This window comes from Triticum aestivum, chromosome 5B (assembly GCF_018294505.1).
Source record: "Triticum aestivum cultivar Chinese Spring chromosome 5B, IWGSC CS RefSeq v2.1, whole genome shotgun sequence".
NCBI classification, from domain to species: domain Eukaryota; kingdom Viridiplantae; phylum Streptophyta; class Magnoliopsida; order Poales; family Poaceae; genus Triticum; species Triticum aestivum.
Genome location: NC_057807.1, coordinates 350,852,048 through 350,871,932, shown reverse-complemented (window position 1 = coordinate 350,871,932; position 19,885 = coordinate 350,852,048). Strand labels below are relative to the sequence as shown.

Below are 19,885 nucleotides of genomic sequence, written 5' to 3'. Positions count from 1 at the left end.
ATCGAAGGGTGCACCGAAATAAGGACTAGGTAGCACGATCAGTCTTAGAAGGATGATTCGAAAACCAACATACTAAGAATGAAATTATTATCCTTTAACTACCAAGCAACAGAGTTGCTAGCAGTATTGATTTCACACACCACAACTCATTTGTCGGTATTCCGGTTGCATCAACACGAGGGCCGAGGAATGACTAATGATGGTGAGAAGTATCACTGTACCAAGAGTTCATAGGATGGTGTGCAATTCCTATAACAATCTCGATATAGAATAAGGTAATACTCCAAGGTAGAACAGAACCAAAAGCTGGATTAGCAATTTGATCTGCGGAGCACAACTTCTTTGACCCAATCCTGGATATGGAAGAGGTACTGGAGTTTGTTTCTCCAAGTCATTCAGGACAGAATGGCTTGACGGACCACAAGAGTAATAGACATCGATGAACGAATGCATGCATACTCTTGACCATCAATTGATAGACGAGGGTCAGAATGCAACTAAAGAGAACAACTCAAAGGAACATATAATTTTTTTGAGTTGTGGATGCATAGATTAGTATGTCGAACCAAGTTCAACATATTTCTTCCGGATAACCCATGCAGAAAGGTAGAACTGGCAGAGTCACGATTTATGAATGGAGAACTCCTCAAGAGTACTCTAATTGTGATCTTTTGATCCAATAAACATCTGCCATAAGCGGTTCATAGTATTTGGAAGAAGGAAATACCACGGACCTCGAGGACTATCGCAAAGTTACTAATATCCTAAAGGAACTAGCAATTACTATCAACATGAAGTAAGTAGGGTGAATCTCGGGTTCAAACCCAGGAGTAGAATACCTACTACTAAGTAGCATCACAGGATGCTTTCGAGAATGATGGCCAGAATCATCACACTGGGAACACAAATCCTGGCTAATTACTAGATGATCCCCTAAGACACCTAGGGTCATAATAGTAACTCCAATATAATGTCAAGGCAATAGAATACCTCAACTCAACAATTAGCGTGATTGAGCTGGCATAAAGGAACATCGAAACCAGAGGGAAAGGATTTTGCAAATGCATCAGACTATTTAGAAACCTGGGATGACTCGGACAGCATAACGGCTGTAAATGCTCAGAAAAGATTTGAGACATTCACAAAAATGGTGGCATAACCACTCAGAAGCACAATATCAAGGTTTCGAGATCAACAATTAACATACGGAAATAGTAGGAACTGAACTGAGACTTAAATCCAACAATCTTATAAGTCTACGGACTAGTAATACGTAATCCTGATAGAAAGAAGAGAAAGCCTAGTTCTTAATCCCCGCAGGAAAGATAGGATGACTCAGATCAGAAGGCATAAGGTATAAGGAGTAAAAAGAGCCTTACGTTCCATCCCTCAATCAATTCCCTTATATAACTAAAGAATTTCTAGACTCAACTTCGACCAGTTTGGCTTGGTAATCCTACAGGCAGTCAAGCTCTGATACCAACGCTGTCAGGACCCCGACTCAATGCCACATCGATCTAGCATGTAACACCTCATATCACTTTGCGGCCTCACGCACGGTATTCCCACGGGTGTCGCCTTACCTTTGCCCGGGACCGTTTGTGCCTTTTGGCACACGTATATGACAGTGTCGCTAGCATCCATATGATAAGGAGCCCGGGCTGACATGGCTAGTCGTAAACCCAAAGAGGCACAGACTTACAGGGACAGGCATCCATGACCCAGCATCGAACGTGTCGGTCATCAGCGAGTGAATCCAGGCTGTAGCACTGGGCTAGCAGGACTCCGGTGAACCGGGCTGTAGCGGGCTAACAGGACTCCGGTATTCACCGCGTGACATTTCCCCGAAGGGACAGACACAGGAACGAAGAAGGACACATGCCGGCCAGCCTAAGTGTTCCGGAGCAGTAGCAAGCTACCATGGCTCGGTGGAAACACTAGGAGACATTTCCCCGTAAGAGAGGCTACTAAAGATAAACAACTAGATGGTCAGATCCCACACATACCAAGCATTTCAATAACATACACACAATATGCTCGATATGTGCAAATACAACATGGCATCACAACATGACTCTACGACTCAAGTAATCTATTCAATAGGCTCCGAGGAGCGAGATATTACAAACATGGGTCTCATGACCCAACATTCAGAGCATACAAATCAAGCACAAGCGGAAGCTATCATGTCTGAGTACAGACATCTATAAATGAAAAAGGCTGAGAAGCCTGACTATCTACCAAATCCTGCCGAGGCACAAGATCGTAGCTGAGGTAACAAGCTAAACGTCGAAGACCACGTGGAAATACTAGTGAGACTGAAGTCTCTCTGCAAAAACATAAAATAGGCAAACGTGAGTACAAATGTACCCAGCAAGACTTACATCAGAACTATCTACATATGCATCATTATCAACAAAGGGGATGGTGGGGTTTAACTGCAGCAAGCCAGCTTTGACTCGGTGGCTATCCTAAACTACGACTGCAAGCGACTCTTTTGAGGTGGCGCACACGAGTCCACATATTCACCATATCAATACACCACTATGGATCCGCTCCCGTCTCCCTACGAGAACGCCATCCATAGCACTCACGCTTATCTTGCGTATTTTAGAGTATCCACTTTCACTTGTCTATGAACTAATATAAGCAACCCAGAAGTCCTTTTCCGCGGACACGGCTATTCGAATAGATTAGGTTAACCCTGCAGGGGTATACTTCTTCACACACGCTCTCACCACTTACCGCCGTTTACACGACATGTACTCGGCAACCTTCAAGCAGAAGCCCAACGTGGGTGTCGGCCACGACCTACCTAATCACCTAAGTCTCTAGTCCAGGTTTATCGCCTATTCGGGTTCCATCCATGAGGAGATCCGGCCGGAGTTTCGCTCACAGCCCCAAACGATGTGAACAGGGTTCCCGAGACACCAAACGGGCGCCCGGTACACCGTGCCACGTGCCTACCGCATCACAGCCCACCCCTACGGTCAGCGCTGCGCACGGCCTCCAGCATACTACAAACACCAGAAACTACTTGCAACTCCTGGACAGAGGACAAGGGTGATCAAGAAGCCGAGAGGGTCCATTGGTTTCGGGCCCAATGCGTGGTAGTAGCTGAATCATGGATCACAAACACAGAACTCAGTTCCTGAGGACGGCTGCAGTGAGACAACCCACCATGTACTCCTACATGGCCTCTCACCGCTACCTTTACCAAATCGTGTTCACACACTTATCTCACACACAGTAGGACATGTTCACACGCCTCTGATTCATCCCCGATGAATCAGACCTGACTCAACTCTAAGCAGTAGCAGGCATGATAAACAAACATGAATGAGTAGGCACAACAGGGCTCAAACAACTCCTACTCATGCTAGTGGGTTTCATCTAATTACTGTGGAATGACAGGTCATGCAGAGGATAAAGGGGTTCAGCTACCGCAGCAAGTAACAGATGAATCGATGTTGTCCTAATGCAGTAAAAGAGAGCAGGAGCGAGAGAGTAGGATTGTATCGGAATGAACAAGGGGGTTTTGCTTGCCTGGCACTTCTGAAGATAACATTGAGTCTTCATCAGTGTCAACGATCACATCATCGGTATCGCGTCTATCGAGAGGGGACAAATACCGGCAACACAGAAAAACACCATCAATGCAATGCACAATATGATGCATGATCATGACATGGCAAAATGAATGTGTTTTGAGCTAATGCAACTAGCAACAGATTAAATGAAGTTGGTTTGAATACAAAATTCAAATTCAAACTCCATATGTGATTATTTAAATGCCCTTTAATTGATTTGTGCTAAACAGCAGCTATAAGTTGTTCTAACATGCATGAAAATGGTACAGATGGATTCCTTGAATTTTTCTGATAATTTTTCATATATAAATTATTTAATTTGGAGTTACGGTTGTATTTCTATGATTTTTAGAAGTTTATACAATTTTCTAGAATTTCAGAATTAAATTAAATCCAGAAAACACTTATTGCGTCAGCCCCACGTCACAGTGACGTCAGCAGGTCAACAGGGCGCCTCCAGGTCAAACCTGACCTGTGGGACCCATATGTCAGCGTCACAGGTTAAACAGGGGGGGGTTTATTTTAGTTTGATTAAGGATTAAGGCACTAGGGCCCACATGTCAGTGGCTCTGGGGTTAGATTAGGTGGTGATTAGCTTAAGCTAATCACCTGATGGCGGGGGCCCACCTGTCAGTGTCAGCAGAGGGGGTAGTTAAAATAAAATAACTAACTAATTAACAGGGGGGGCTGGCCCCACCTGTCATCGACCCAGAGGGGGGGGGGTCCCGCCGTGGTCAACGTGGGTCAGACCCACCGGCGGCTTGACGCCGGCGAGGCCAGACGCGGTGGTGCGCGTCGGAAACCAACTACAGGGGCTCTTTTGGCGCGCAGGGAGCAGCTACGAGGAGAGGGTGGAGTGGCGCATCCAACGGTGGCAGTGGCGGAGGCTGGGGTGGCCGGAGCTGCCGGCGGCGAGCTCCTTTGCGGCTGCCGGAGTTCGGGCAATCTCGGGGTCGGGGTTAGGGAGCACGGCAGGAGGAGCTGGGGCGTGCTACGGACTCCTGAGATCACGGTGAGCACGTCAGTGGGCTCGGATACGAGCTGGGGTGGCTGTGGCCACGGCCACGCCATGGCCGGCGGCGAGAGATTCTCGGGCAAAGTGGTGGGGCTAGCTAGAGAGGGAGGTGGGGCACGGGGAGAGGGGGAATCGGGTCGAGGGCTCACCGCGGTTCTTCTGGTGCTTCTGGCGAGGCAGGGGAGGCACGGGGTCCGGCGAATCGACGGAGGGGAGCTTCGGTGGCCGGCGACGGAACGGCGATGGTGACGGCGTTGCAGGGCTTTCGGAGGGCCGTGGGTCGGTGGGGAGGAAGGAGGGGGTCGAGGCGGAGCTCCCTGGGGCGTCGGTGAGGCGTGGGGAGCACGGTGGCTGCGGCAATCGGCGCCGGTGGCGACGGCTGCGCTCGGCACGAGAGGGAGAGAGAAACAGAGGAGGGGGAGAGCTCGGGAGAGAGTGAGGGGCGGTCGGGGAGGCCGCGTGTCGACGTCCAGGGCGTCCAGAGCGTCGGGGGAGTGCGGTAAGCAGGAGCTGGCGAGGCGCGTGGCCAGCGCGCGGCGGGCACGCGCTCGTCCTCCTGTCCAGGGAGGAAGATGACAGGGAAGGCGCTGGTGGGCTGGGCCGGCCCTGGTGGCTGCGCGGGTAAGGCCAGGTGGGCTTGCTCTTTTTTTTTATTTTTTTGTTCTCTGTTTTGTTTTAACTCTGTTTTCTATTTTGCAGGTTTGTTTTGAATTTGGTTTTGAAACCAATTCAATTTATTTTGCTTCTGACAATATTTTTAGGAGCTAAAAGAATTAAAACAATGCTCCACAAAAATATTTCAGAATTATTGGACCTATATTTATTTAATAGTAGATATAAATCCAATTCAAATAATTATTGCTTTAATTCAAATGCCCAAATTAAATGTTTCTGAGACACCAAAATTATTGGTTTGGATTTTACCTCTTGCCAATATTTCCAGAGGATATCAGGAACATTTTCTTGGACACATTTGAGAAGATTTAATTGTTGGTTATTTTTAGAGGCTTCTGAGGCTTGAAAATTCCTCAATTCAAATTTCATTTGAATTTAAACATGATGCAGCAAGAGGTCTAGCCTAGTGCATTACCAGAAGCTAGGGATGTGACAATGTGAGCTATACAAAAATGACAAAATGGTGTTTTCCAAATAGTGAATAATGCATGCATTGTTCATCTTTCCAAAATCACAATTTTGTCTTCTTCGTGTAACTCACATGGTTACTTATTTCAACATCAAAATTTGTACATGTGTAATCCACATCCATATAAATGTGTTGATTTATTTTCAGAAATTTTTGAAAGTTCAAAAAAGCATTTTGGCACTATTCAAAATACAGTGCTCCAATGCTCCCGTCCTCCAAAGTGTCTTTTGGATTCCGAATAGGCTTCCCTTCCAAGGAACTCCTGATAGGCTAGCCAATTTTCTTACCTAAGAAGTCCGAGTGGGTCTGGTAGAAGAGAGCCGGAAAACCATCCGGAACGAGAGCTTTCGTAGGCCCCATTCGAAAAAGTGCAGTCTTGATTTCCTCATTAGTGTATGGCTTACAAAGATCGTCATTCATCTCATCAGAAATCTTGTGAGAAATAGCATCAAAGTGAGAGAGCAAGAGATTTAGAATTACATGTGCTGCATATATTTTTTGCCACACTTTTTTTTGGCAGCTACAGTAGTCGTGACTCGTGACAGTGTAAAAAATCAGAGCAGACTGCCGGACACATACATTCGAGAAAAGAAAAAATTGCCGGACACACCCATGTCCGACCGTGGTCCGGCGGAACCTGCTCGCGCCTCTACCTCCGTTCCGACCCGAACCTAGAAGAAGGTGCGAAGGCGGAGACGCGAAACAAGCAGCGAGCCAACGAAGCACAGCACAGGCGGCGAACCTGCAAAGGAACACAGGACAGGAGTGGGCCGCATCACATCGCACCGCACCCGCGTGTTGGGATGGAGCGGGGATGCACCGCCGCGCTCGCCTGCACCTTCCGCTCCTCCTCCTCCCCCTCTCCGGTTTCCCACTGCCCGCCTCTCCTCCGCCCCCGTGGACGCCCGCCCGCGGCCGCCGGGGCTCCTCACTTCCTCCCGCCAACCGGCCGGCGCTTCAGGTAACGAAACAGTTGCCTTCTATCCTCTCCACGCTTGCTTGCCTTTTCCATCCTTTGCGTTGATGTGGGAGGAGGTCTCGCTTCCCATGCGTCTGCGCGCGCAAGCTGTTCGACAGAACGCTTGAACTGCCGGCCGTTCGTGACAGGTGGTGATACCTACACCGTTGGTGTAGAATTATAACTGTTTTAACATATTTTATTTATATCTTTCGGTTAGGATGAGCAGCTCGGATTTTAATTAGCAGTCTTCTAAAATAAAATTTTAGGTTGGGCTTAAGCCGGGGAAGGGACAGCTTATTTCCACAGCCAGCCATAAGCCTCAAAAGAACTGGTCCTTAAACGCCTTCCCAAACCGTGGACTTGTGAGATTTAGACTTTGTATCCTTGAGGGTGCTGCTAGATTTTGCTGGGGTTATGTTGGTTTGGAGAATATAGCTCGTTGGACAGTTATTTATGGCTGGGTTGTCGAGTTACAAGTTTACCCACGTTCATGATGATCCATAACCAAGCCCTACAAAGGTGAAGAATCCCTATGCCTGGAATTATAGTAGTTGATGGGCGAGAGCAAGAATGTTGGGTAAGATTTAGCGAGTGTGAGTTGAACTTAGCTAGCTTCTTTCATTTCCAACTTCATATCGTCGATTTGCATGTAGCTTGTTTTCAAGTTATTAATATAGTAAGCGACAGGTTCGAGCTAGTTCTGTGTCACTGCACCCAAGCTAGGTTGTTTGGCAGGTGTGGTCTACCAACGGGGATGGAGGCAAAGGGGATTGAAATTTCAAAATGACGGTCTACCAACACGTTTGATGTGCTCCTGACATTAATGCTTATTAACCCCTTACTTCTTGCTGATGCTGTGATGCAAATAGACCGTCATGACAGATAAGTGAGCGCTTATTGTTTTCATCTCCTATAAGATTATGACGTATGACCGAAAATCAGATTAGTAAAAGTGATAAGGAAACTATCGGTATTTGATTAGTCCTAGGAAAAAGGTGCAAATATTGAGATTATCGTGCTAGAAGATCAGGATTTCTATCGCCCTGTTGAGTACCATATGGGTCATTTTTCGTGCCAACATATAGCATAATTTCAGCCTGGCTGATTGGCCTTTTTGTTTTCAAATTTTGTTAACTTGATTATGCACTGCTAGCTACTGCAGTCAAAATAAGTTTTTAGACACAAGCAAGGGGCTTAAGCGGTACTCATTGAAGACATTCAGCCCATTTGGTCGTCCAGGGGTTAGTCTGAACGATGCAGATTTAGTAAAAGATAAGATGCTAATTGATTGTGGAGAAGAGCAAGACTGTGTGCTTGGTAAGTTCTTTATGCCCTTTCTTCCTCCCGTATTAACAAATTCCAAAATTATGCTGTTAATATGTGTGTAAAACCAGCACCTTAAACTGTTGTGTGCTTGTAATTTCTGTTGCCTGCAAAAATTCATTCTGGCAGCTCAGAAACTTCCTATTCCATAATAATGGCATGTTCTAGTCATTTCCGAGAAACACTGTTCACATACGCCCTCCGTTTGGGCGCATAGGGCGTGAGCGTGTTTCTAGGTTGTCAATTTAACCAACCAAATGTATGCTATATGTCACCAAAATCATATCATTGGATTTGTCTATGGATGAAGTTTCTAAACATATAATTTTTGTCACATATAATACATATTTGTAAAATTGTCACCTAGAAACACACGCACGCCCTTTGCACCCAGACGGAGGGATTACTATTTATGAAGGGCAGTGTGGCGACTAGTCGACGAGTCGCAACGGGCAGGTCGACTCAACATGTTGACTCGACTAGTTGGCTGAGTCGAGTGACTCAATTGACTAGTCGTGGTTTTTGAGTCGAACGAGTCAAATTGGCCCCACCCGCCATCTTTTTTTCTATTTGCTTGCCCAATCGCCCCTGAAAAATCGGCCAGCCCCCCCCCCCCCCCCCGACCCAAACCTCTCCTGCGACCCTCTCCCTTGGTCGCCGGCGCCACCCCACAATCCTGCTGGTCTGCTCCTCCCCTGGTTGCTGCTGCTGCTGGTCTGCTCCTCCCCTCGTTGCTGCGGCTACTGGTCTGCTCCTTCCCTGGTAACTCATGTCTTGACTAGTCGACCATGAGTCTTGACTAGTCAAGAGTCGCTACCCCAGAACGACTCGTCGACTCGAAAACCTTGGTGTGGTGGCAGTTCACTTGCGTGGAAGTTAGCTATCCACGTGCCAGAACCATGACTTGGTTTCAAGGTCTTATGGGTTTCAACTCTTGCCTACCCCAACTTGTTTGGGACTGAAAGGCTTTATTGTTGTTGTGTGGAGGCAGTTCAGAGATTGCAGGTGTCACGCCCAAGATGCGACCCTACCCTAAAGGAACTCGAAGGTCCCACCAAGGAGAAAATGCTCGGATGCATGAGACGAACACGTATGCAAAATGAGATGCACATGATGACATGATAAAATGCAACACGCAAGCACATGACATGGCAACAACGGCAAATAACTGGCAGACACCTGGCGCATCAAATCCGGGGCGTTACAGCAGGCTCAAGAGAAGAAATGTGCAATATTTGTTCCTCATTGTACATGACGTCTTTGTGCAGTGCCATGCGTTGCACCCTTGCTTGGCATGGCACTCTGTTGGGGACATACCGGTGTTGAAGCATCTTGGAATGTGATAAATGTTGGATCTGAGTCAATTTGAATTGTTACAGTCCCAGTCCATAGAACATTGACTTACATACATACCCCTAATAAAAATAATTAACAAAATTGCTTTTATATCTTGCAAATTTCCATGGAAAAGCACTGAAGCACTGCTCAGTTCAGGAAGTTATTCGTTTTCTATGCACCACTATTTGGTGTTTCGTTAGCTTTCCATTTGATTCTTTATTGGTTTGGTTGAATCTCAGTGCTTGCCAGTTTCACATCCAACCACCCTAGTTAACGAAATATGCATATTTTTTCAAGTCATGTTGTGCACAAATAACATGCTTTGACCCCCTCTGATAGAAGCCATGTTTTTAAGACCATTAAGTGGCCCATGCTTTATCTTTACTCCCTTCCAGAAATTGTATGTACATCAGTGGATACAGCACAATTATGGCAGACATTGAATCTTTGTCAGGAGGAACACTAAAAAGGAAATTTGCTACCACATATTCAAAATCCTATTTCCTCAAATAAATATTCCAAGTTCTACACTAGAAATTGGTCGCCGATTTTCACTCTCCTTATGACCTCTTGTCGCACTAACTTCACAGATATTCATTTCATCTGTACAGTTTCACTGAATTTTCAGTGCACATTTCAGATGGGATAGTCGCCTTGGGAAAATTTGATGCCCTTCACATTGGCCACCGGGAACTAGCCATGCATGCTTCTAAATCAGGAAATCCTTTTCTTCTTTCTTTTGTTGGAATGGCTGAAGTTCTTGGCTGGGAGTATAGGTGGGCCTCTTAGAAATTTTCAGTAACTTCCTTGGTAAATTTAGCCCAATATTAAGGAGGACATAGTGAAGTCCTTAACAAATCAGTACTGTTTTCCTTTTGTACAGGCCTCCCATAGTTGCTCATTGTGATCGGAAGCGAGTCCTTTCGTCTTGGGCTCCATATTGTAGAAATGTGGTGCCTCTTGAATATCAAGTTGAGTTTTCAAAGGTCAGATACCTAACTCCACGCCAGTTTGTTGAGAGGTTATCAACGGATCTTAGAATAAAAGGTGTTGTAGCAGGTACAAACATGTTGGTTTACCTTGCAAGGCTCAGTATTGTGCTGCACTACCCTACCTAATATCTTTCTTCATGTACTATGACAGGTGAAAACTACAGATTCGGGTACAAAGCATCTGGTGACGCAGCTGAGTTAGCGAAACTGTGTGAGGAATTCGGTTTAAGTGCATTTATTGTACGGTCTGTCATGGACACCGCAAAGGGATCTTATAATGGAGCAACACCCGCCGTAAATTCAAGCGATAAAGGACAGGTATCTTCTAGTCGTGTTCGCCAAGCTTTGTCGGTCGGTGACATTGAATACGTCTCCAAGTTACTTGGGAGGAAACACCGCCTTGTGCTAACAGTGAGTGAATACTCCATTAAGGAACGGAAAAACATTATAGTCCCGAAATCTTGCATGGTCAACATGCCACCAGCCGACGGGTTCTACGAGAATTGTGAGCTCTTCAATGGAGGGTATCTTGGACTATGCAGGGTGGTCATTAACTCAGAGACCATTGATATTGAGATGAAAGATGAGAGCAGTTTGTCGCCAGACACTTTTCAAGAAGTTCAACAGTTAGGGATTGAGTTCGGGTGATGTTGCAGCTCCTTTCGTGATCAGCGGCTGGTCTTAGTTTGTATACCCGGTCACCTTTTGGACAATTTTGAGTCGAAGCCTTAGGTGGGAGTTTTTTGTTCCCTAGATGGAGGATATATGCCGGAAATGATCAGATGTATTCAGCCTCATCAAGGTTCATCAATCCGAAGTCCACTTCACAGTTTCATGGACCGGAGAAGATTAGACATTTGTGCACACAGCAAGAGAAGCACGGGCACGAAGGCGGCATTCTTTCCTGTGGACTGGCAAATAAAGAGTTGACGGGCTTCGGGCGGCTGTATGTATTGAAACCAAAGAAGAGACTCTTCTTGCAGCATGCCTTAGTCCTAGTACATTGTAGTCTGTACATTTTCAAGGGTTTTTCAGAGTCAGCCCGTTTTCTGTTGCTATAGTTCGCAAGCATGCTCTGTTGCATCGAACAGTGAGGACGATATCTTATTTGTTAGTACTAAATTGCTTAACGGTTAAGCAGGATTTGATTACGAGAAAATACTTGTATCTACCCAGGCTTGTCAAAGAACTTGACCAGCTGGAAACTTACTTTACCATCTGAATATGTTAGTTGTAAGCAGAAAGATGGGAGTCTAAGATTTGTTGTACGCTACAGACGCAGGGAGTGGATGAGCCAAATTACTATTGCCGTGTTTCCGCATTCGTTTCTGCTGTAGCCGCTGACGCTGTCAAGGGGTGTAGGTGCATGTTAGCGTGCCATCGAGGGTGATCGTGCTGTGGATGCGGCGGGACGGCAAAGCTGAGGTTTAGAATTGAGTTTTTCCTTGCCAAAAGTGCGACAAAGATGTGTGCCATTTGGATGGAGACAAAGTAGCGTGCGCGTGCCGAAGTCGGCAACAAATGGCATCCGGTCTCCTGTCTGACCCTATAGTTGCCACGAACATCTTAGTTGTGAAGAAGGTTTATTTATAGATAGATGCACGTGTATGCGCAAAAGATTGAAATTTCAGGTGGGCAACTGCTCGTATCCAGCAAAATGAGAACAATTGTTGTGTACTTATGTTGCGCTCTGATTCACATGGTCCCTTCTTCCTTGCATTGTTTCTTTGAATCACATCGCCGGTGCTTGGGGGAGTGAGCCTAGCTCAACTGGTTGAGGGAGTGGATGTACAACCCAACAACATTGTTTAAATTTTCATGGTGGCGAATTTAGGTTTCTATTTATTCTTGAGGACCAGTAATCGAGATTAAAAATCCTAATACTCGTACATAAAAGGCCGTATGCATCCTTAGTTGGTGTAGGGACCGGGGAAGTAAAATTCTCCCCCAATTTTTAGTAGCTACAGCCAACCGGGAGTCACTTCCAACTCTGCCTCCCGGGTCGCTCCTACAGGCGACTCCGAAGGCCTCCCCAGCCGGCCATCTCCTCCGCCGTCGCCGAAGGAGGCCGTCAGTGCTGACGGCGGCGGCGGGATGCACCTGTTCGGCTATCCTTTCCCTTCATCTCCAAGGTTGGCCAACCTTCATCCGCCCTCAGATCCGATCCACGATGTGCGTGCCACATTGCTCGAGCTCGGTGCTGCTTGTCCAGATTGCTGCTTCGGAGTGGTTCCATGGCTTCTTGAGGATCCTGTTCGTGGATGCTAGGGGGACCATGGGCGGTGTCGGCCTCGTCTGGCTCCAGCCGGCTCTGCTGGATCCGGGCCATGACAGGCAATGCGAGGCGCACCCACGGCCGACGGGAATCCTGTTGGACGGCGGCATGACCTTCTCTCGCCGATGCACGCGGCTCAGGCGAGGGCCCATCCGGCGATGGGCTGGGTCGAGGTGGACCTCCCTTCCATGGTGGTGGCTTGCCCCGATCTGGTTCTGCCGGATCTTGGCCCTAACAATCTTCTTCCGCCAAGTCATCACTCTACCGGATATTGACCTCTTGGATTTGGCTGCTGACGAGTTCCGGTCATCCCTGTCGAAGACATATGGATTGGCGTATGTTGCCCCTGAATATCTAGATCGAAAAGGTTCCGGTCGCGCGCTCATGTTATCAGCCAACAAGGCCTTACGAGGACGGGGCGCGAAGCTTCACTTTCTTATCCATGCCATGAGACATGTCTAAGTCAAGATTCTCAAGGCATTGATAGAGGTGGGGAAAGTCATGGCGGTTGCGATTGGAGGTCATAACCTTCGGTGAAAGGGTGTATTGGATGCTATGAAGATTGTGTGCCAGGTGTATGGTGACTTGTAACAGCAGCCTCGGCAAGCGGGGGCGACAACACTGGAGGACTGCATTTTTGGTGGTGCTCCTCAAGTACCGAGTCTTGATCCTCAGGGTGAAAACCCAAGGTCTGGCCTTTATTGGTTGTACCTGGCAATGGCCTTGTTGAAGGCATTGTTTCGGGTGAACTCGGACTTTCTCTGGGTGAAAACCCGAGATCTTCGATCGGGCAACGACAAAGCTTGTGCATTGTTTCCTTCTTGGATGCGTTGCTTTAGGAGAACCTCTTTTGTATTCCGGGTGTTGTCTTTGGTGGTGGTTAGAGTGCTGCCGCTTCTGCTAGCATTGTTCACCATGGCGGAGTCTTTTTTCTTTCTTCTGTTCTTTTTTTTAGCTGTGTGTATCCTTGATGTCTTTTGACATCTTTTTTTTATTAGCTTGAATTGCTTACAACATATGTCACGTGGTTCTTTGGACATCTTGTTGGTACAGAGGCCGGCCGGGTGTAATTGGTATGTTGATGATATTAATATATTCCCTTTGTTGAAAACATCGTCAGTGCTCCGACAGCTCTCCTTTTAGTTTCTACTCCATCTGTATCTAAATATAAGTTTTTTTAAAGATTTTGATATGGATTATATACAAATGTATATAGACGTAGTTTAGAGTATAGATTCACTCATTTTGCTTTGTATGTAATTCATATTGAAATCTCTAAAAAAGACTTATACTCCCTCCATTCGAAAATATTTGTCGGAGTAATGAATGTATCTAGACATATTTTAGTTATAGATACATCCGTTTTTATGCATTTCTTCGACAAGTAATTCCGGACGGAAGGAGTATTTAGGAAGGGAGGTAAGTTGAGGCTGTACCAGTGGATCGGATTCATGGCCCGCTTCAGTTTGCCAGCGGATTCACGAATCCTATAGTAGCCTTTTTTTAGGAGATATATATAGTGGCCCTTGGTGAACTTGAGGAGGCATGATTATTTCCATCTTCTGAGGGTGCGTGGGGGATGCACATGGTTTGTTAGTTTTGTTTGATTGTGCGTATGAGAAGGCTCCATCCCATGGCTGCATTGAGACAGTGAAGGCCGGCACTCTCTAGTAATAACATCGATTTTCTAATGACGAGAAGCTTAGGTTCGTTCTCGTAGAGTAAGATATACACCTAAGTAGCTAGAAAATGCATTTAAAAGAAAAGCTAGCTAGACAATGCCTGGATTTCTTTTCAGGAGTTGTTGTTGTTGCTTGGACTTACATGAGGTCGATACGCAGGACCAAAAAAAAAAAAATACACTGCAGGATAAGATCGAATCCAAATCGTCTGCTAGTTGATCCTTTGCATGTGTACGTCGTTTTATAGTGCAAAGACTAGTCTAGTTGTTTATCTAGGGATTCTAAGATATGGTTGACATGTCATTTGCTTATTTATACATTTTGCATCCCTTGATTCCCTCGAAGGATCACTCTCGTGAATAATCAATAGGCCACAAAACATTTCTTTCAAATGAGCAACTCTAAACACCCCCTAAATTTTGCCTTCCTAGTGGCTTTTTTTTTGAACTGGCCAGCCATGGTTGGTGTTTCATTGATTAAGCAGGGAGCAGATGACAAAGTGGCAAAGGCGATGATCCAGGGATCAAGGAGTAAAGAAAAACTGCCAAAAAGAGAGAAAAAAAACAAAGGCGGAGGTGCCTGCGACACCGAAAGCTAGAACCCTAAAATCTCACGGCAGATCCCCGAAGGGGCTCTGAATGTGCTTGAATCCTCCCTGTTGCCAAAGACAGAACTCTCTCCTGATGGCCTTGATGACATCTTGCTCCGTCGTCTCGTGATTCCTGAAGACCCGGCTGTTGCGCTCCTGCCAAACTTTCCAAAGCACGAGCATAATTAGCAACTTGATCCCTTTGGCATGCGCTGGCTACGTCGCTGCTACCATGGCCTCCATAATTTCCAGCGAGCTGCTGTCGGTGTACTCGCACGCGATGCTGAGCCCCTGGCAGTGCTGCCAGGAGGATAGACTTGCCCAGATTGTCTTCGCAAAGGGGCAGCTCCAGAACAGGTGCCCCGTCGTCTCCAGGTTTCTCAAACACAGCTGGCAAAAGTAGCAGTTTGGCCAGCCCCTGCGCTGGAAGCGATCATTGCACCACAGCCGATTTTGATGGAGGAGCCACGCAAACATCTTCAGCTTGGCCGGAGCCCAGGCTTTCCAGATCATGGCCTGATACAATCCCGACGCCGATCCCAAAAACTGGATGGCATAGGCCGAGCGGGAGCTGTACTGGCCTGACCCCTCCGAGCTCCAGCGTATTTGGTCCCGCTCTTCTACTTGAAGGTTGAGCTGGCGGCGCTGAATGAGTCGATGCAGGGAGACAACCTCGCTGATAAGGTCGACGCTGTTGCCATGCGCTAGGTCCAAAACCCAGCAGTCGCCGTTGATGGCTTGCACCACAGATCTGCCCTTGCGCCTGGAGTGCTTGAAGACAGACGGGAAGCAGAACTTCAGTGGCACCAGCCCTAGCCATGAGCAGTGCCAGAAGCTCGCCGTTTTGCCGTTGCCGACAGTAACGACCGTCGCTGCGTTGAAAAGAGCATGATCCGAGGCGTCGCATGGTGGCTCCGTACCCACCCAAGGCCGAGAGGGGTTTATCCAGCTGTGCCATAGCCATCTCAGCCGTAGCGCGCGGCTGAACTTTGAGAGGTTCAGGACACCAAGTCCGCCGTGCTCAACCGGGGAGCAGACCCGTTCCCAGCTAACCTTGCAGCTGCCGCCCGATAGTTCTTGATCCTTTCCCCAGAGAAAACGTCGCCTGCACTTGTCAATTTCCTTCAGCAGCTTCTTTGGCACTCGAAGCGCTGTAAGAGCGAAGGTGGGCAGGGCCGATAGGACACAGCGGACCAGAACGCGCCTACCTGCCCTGGACAGCATGTGTCCCTTCCACCCCGCTAGCCGGGCACGGATACGATCAAGGATAAACTGCAGGTGAACTAGGCGAAGCCATCCCGTCGACTGGAAGACCTAGGTACCTAATTGGAAAGTGGGCGATCGGGCCGCGAAACGCCTGGAGAACATACTGCAGGTCGATGTTGTTGCAGTGGATCGGCGTGGTCGTGGACTTGGCAAGGTTGGTCTGGAGGCCCGAGGCGTCGCCGAAACTTTGCAGGATATGCATCAGGTGATCTATCTCCTCCTTGTCGGGGTTTGCGAAGATGATCGCGTCGGCGGCGTACATGCTCACCCTGAGCTTTACCTCCCTACGAGGAACTGGCATGATCTCCAGGGCTTCCTCGGCAGCTTGTAGCAGGCGGTGGATGGGGTCGATCGCGAGTATGAAGAGGAGGGGGAACAGTGGGTCTCCCTGCCTGAGGCCCCGTCGATGGAGGATGCGCGCGCCTGGTGACCCATTGAGGAGGATGGCCGATGATGAGGTGGCGAGGAGGAGCGAAATCCAATCCCGCCAGCGTGCACTAAACCCTAGTCTTGTGAGCAATTCTAGTAGATACTCCCAGGAGACATTGTCAAAGGCTCTCGAGATGTCAAGTTTCAGAAGGACTGCCGGTGTTTTACTATGGTGCAGGCTCTTGACGCAGTTCTGGACGTATACAAAGCTGTCGTGCAGACATCTGGTCTTCAGGAAAGCCGTCTGCGCAGGCGAGACGATAGACTGCACCATAGAGGCCAGACGGAGCGAGAGAACTTTGGAGATCAACTTGGCAATTGAATGGATCAGGATAATTGGTCTGTAGTCAGCAATGCAGCTTGCCCCGTCTTTTTTGGGGATGAGCGCGATGATCGCAGTGTTCAGAGCCCCGAAATTTTGCCCGGCCAGGTGGTAGAACTGCTGAAACGCGTGCATGATGTCCTCTTTGATGATGCTCCAGCAGCTACGGAAGAACATCCCGCAGAAACCGTCAGGCCCAGGCGATTTTTCCGCCGGTGAATCCTTGATCGCCGTCCAAACCTCATCTTTAGAGAACGGATTGTCCAGACCGTTTGCTTGCAGCGTGGGCATATGCAGCTCATCCCAGTTGATTGACGTGGCTCGATGTTGAGTGGATCCTAGGGTGCAGTTGAAGTGCTCGTGGATTGCCTCTTGCTTCTCTGCATGTGCAGTCACAATGATGTCTCCCACTTTCAGGGCGTTGATGAAGTTCTTGCGTCTTCTCGAGCTGATCTTGGCCATGAAAAACTTGGTAGGGGCGTCTCCCGCACGCAGCCAGGTGAGCCGGGAGGCCTGCCTCTTTCTGCAGCGTTCGATCGCCACAAGACCTAGCAGCTTGATCTTTAGGCCCTTCCTTAGCTCCGCCTCTGCCGTCGAGAGCCGCTGGCTCTCTTGGGCCACATCCAGGCGCAGAATGACTTCACAGGCGATGTGTAACTGAATCCTCGTGTCCCCGATCAGGCTGCTCCTCCAGATTTTCAGGTCCTTGGCCACACGACTCATTTTGGTGCGCAGCCAGGCGAAGGCGCAGGTGGTGGCCGTCGGGCGTGACCAAGCAGCCAAGACCGTGTCGTGGAAGCGCTGGAGCCACGGCCAGAAGGATTCAAATTTGAATCCTCCCCGTCGACGAGGAGCGGAAGCGTTCGTAAGCAGAAGCGGGCAGTGATCGAAGCACGCGGTGGACGCAGCCATCAGCATCGCGCGCGGGAACAGGGCTTCCCAGGGCGAGGAGCAGAAGAACTTGTTAATGCTAACTAGTGTAGGATTTTCCCTCTCGCTGCTCCATGTGTACCTACGGTTGTTACACTTGATCTGGCGAAGGCCTGCCCCGTCGATCGCAGCTCTAAAACGGCCCATTAGCCTCCTGTTCAGGTTGTGGTTGTTCTTGTCTCTCGCCTCGTAGATTAAGTTAAAATCTCCATTGATGAGCCAGGGCTCGGCAGCGGGCGGCACAGTCCTAGCTAACTCTGCGAGGAAATCTTCCTTGTTCGCGTCATCGGTCGGTCCATACACCGTAGTGAGCCAGAAAGAAGAGGGGTTGCATACTAGGGTCACCTTTGCTGTGATCGCAAATTGCCCAATGGCATGAGTGGCTACGGTGACTACATCCTTGTTCCATAAGATGGCAGCTCCGCCGCGCGTGCCGATTGTCGACAGCACAGCGCAGCCCTGCATCATGCCTCCACCTATGTCGCGAACGATCTCTGGTGACCAAACATCTAACTTCGTCTCCTGGAGGCACAAAATCGCAGTTTTATGGGTCGCGGCTACCTCTCGTACTACCTCCCTCTTCGCCGGCAAGTTCAGCCCGCGCACATTCCAGCTCATGATCGGGGGGGTGGAGGGACCGTCAATCATGGGAAAACATGAGGCATCTCCGGCGACTACTGAAACTATGATAAGCAGAACACTGGTACACCACCCACCACTCCGGGGGGCGCCGTCGACCACCATTAGGCCCCAAACTACGACGGCGCAACTCGAACCACTGCCTACAACTAACACAACAGAAGGGGACGACACGAGACACGGGCCGGCCGAACGCTGGCCGTCGCCGGAAGCAACTACTAGCCCTAAGACTACAAAGCGATGGGCTTGCTAACATGATCACACCGCGGCCTCGTCGGCGACTCTGTCAGGGCCGTTGAGCCCCGCTGCGATGCGGAGCGCGGCCTTGTCCATCTTTGTGAGCTTCGAGATGATGGCGATGTCGTCATCGGAGAGGGGCTCGTCGAACTTGCGGATGAGAGCTTCTGTCGCCTTCTTTGTCATCCTCTCCTTCAGGCCGAGGAGCCCGAGACCTTGCACCAGCCTGAGCGAGCCGCGTTGCGCCACTGGCACCTTGCAGTTTTGAGCTGCTTGCCGCGCGCTCTGACGTGGAGGAGGGACCGATGTCGCCCTAGACTTTGGCGGGGCAGAGCCTAGTGGCTCTTTGGTTTGGAGGAATTTTTGTAGGATACCAATTGATACAATTTTTTTATATGAAGATCATTTGGTTCAAGAAATTAACCGTATAAAATCCTACAGATTGCTTTCCTACACTACAGTTTTATAGGGATTGTAGCAAAATTTGAGATCTCTTGGAAATTTTCTTTGTGTCTATGACAACTATGTCATGCATTGCATCTATAAATTTCATGTAGTAGAGCCAAACAACTCCTAATACTAATTCCCTTGTTTCAGTAGAATTCAACATGGTATCACATTATGTTCCTACGCTTTTCCTATTCCTATGTATTCAAATATCTAAGAACCAAATAGACTCTATATGACTTGGGGACCCCACCCTCTCCCTTGTTATTTCCTTCTACTTTCACATTTAAAAAACAAAAAATAGCGGTTGACGAGATCTGTAAGCGGCAACTGCCTGTTGTCCTTACTGACGACCCCTCAGTTGCCGGAGCCACCGCCCCGCATGTCATGGTTCACAAGCCACCTCTCTTCTGCATCTATATGTCCGCCTGCTGGTGCCATTCTTCTATCTATTTTTTTCTTGTTGGAATTGTGGTGTTCCTAAGTGGTCTGAAGCAAGAGGTGAAAAGTGTGAAGGCGGCGGTAATATGATGGTCTTTATTTTTGGAGAAACGCAAAAGTCTTGTGTTTTGATTCATTGATAGAAGAAGAGTTTGTACAAGCTCATTACGAGCACACTCGATGTTACAACACAACGCCACTAAAGACTAGCCATATCAGCAGCCAGGAGCAACGCAGGTACTCGCTCGCGCCCACAGTAGCCCAG

General features: G+C 48.3%; 1 protein-coding gene across 2 annotated transcripts; it reads left to right on the top strand.

Annotated features, from left to right (window-relative positions):
* Positions 1-6,413: 6,413 nt before the first annotated feature.
* On the top strand, positions 6,414-11,534 carry LOC123111818 (FAD synthetase, chloroplastic). 2 transcript variants are annotated; one of them, XM_044532694.1, is made up of 5 exons: positions 6,414-6,710; positions 7,873-8,027; positions 10,012-10,147; positions 10,255-10,430; positions 10,515-11,534. In XM_044532694.1, exons 1-5 carry the CDS (start codon positions 6,553-6,555, stop codon positions 11,009-11,011), a joined length of 1,122 nt encoding a protein of 373 aa, XP_044388629.1. In that variant the 5' UTR covers positions 6,414-6,552; the 3' UTR covers positions 11,012-11,534. The 2 variants fall into 2 exon arrangements, with proteins under 2 accessions (XP_044388629.1, XP_044388628.1); XM_044532693.1 differs by having other exon boundaries at positions 7,864-8,027.
* The last annotated feature ends 8,351 nt before the right edge of the window (positions 11,535-19,885 follow it).

Excerpts from the sequence above, each read along its gene's own strand:
- LOC123111818 (XM_044532693.1), top strand. The coding sequence starts at position 6,553 with ATGGAGCGGGGATGCACCGCCGCGCTCGCCTGCACCTTCCGCTCCTCC. Across the intron at positions 6,711-7,863 it reads CCAACCGGCCGGCGCTTCAG|CTACTGCAGTCAAAATAAGT; the intron begins GTAACGAAACAG and ends ATGCACTGCTAG. Across the intron at positions 10,431-10,514 it reads AATAAAAGGTGTTGTAGCAG|GTGAAAACTACAGATTCGGG; the intron begins GTACAAACATGT and ends GTACTATGACAG.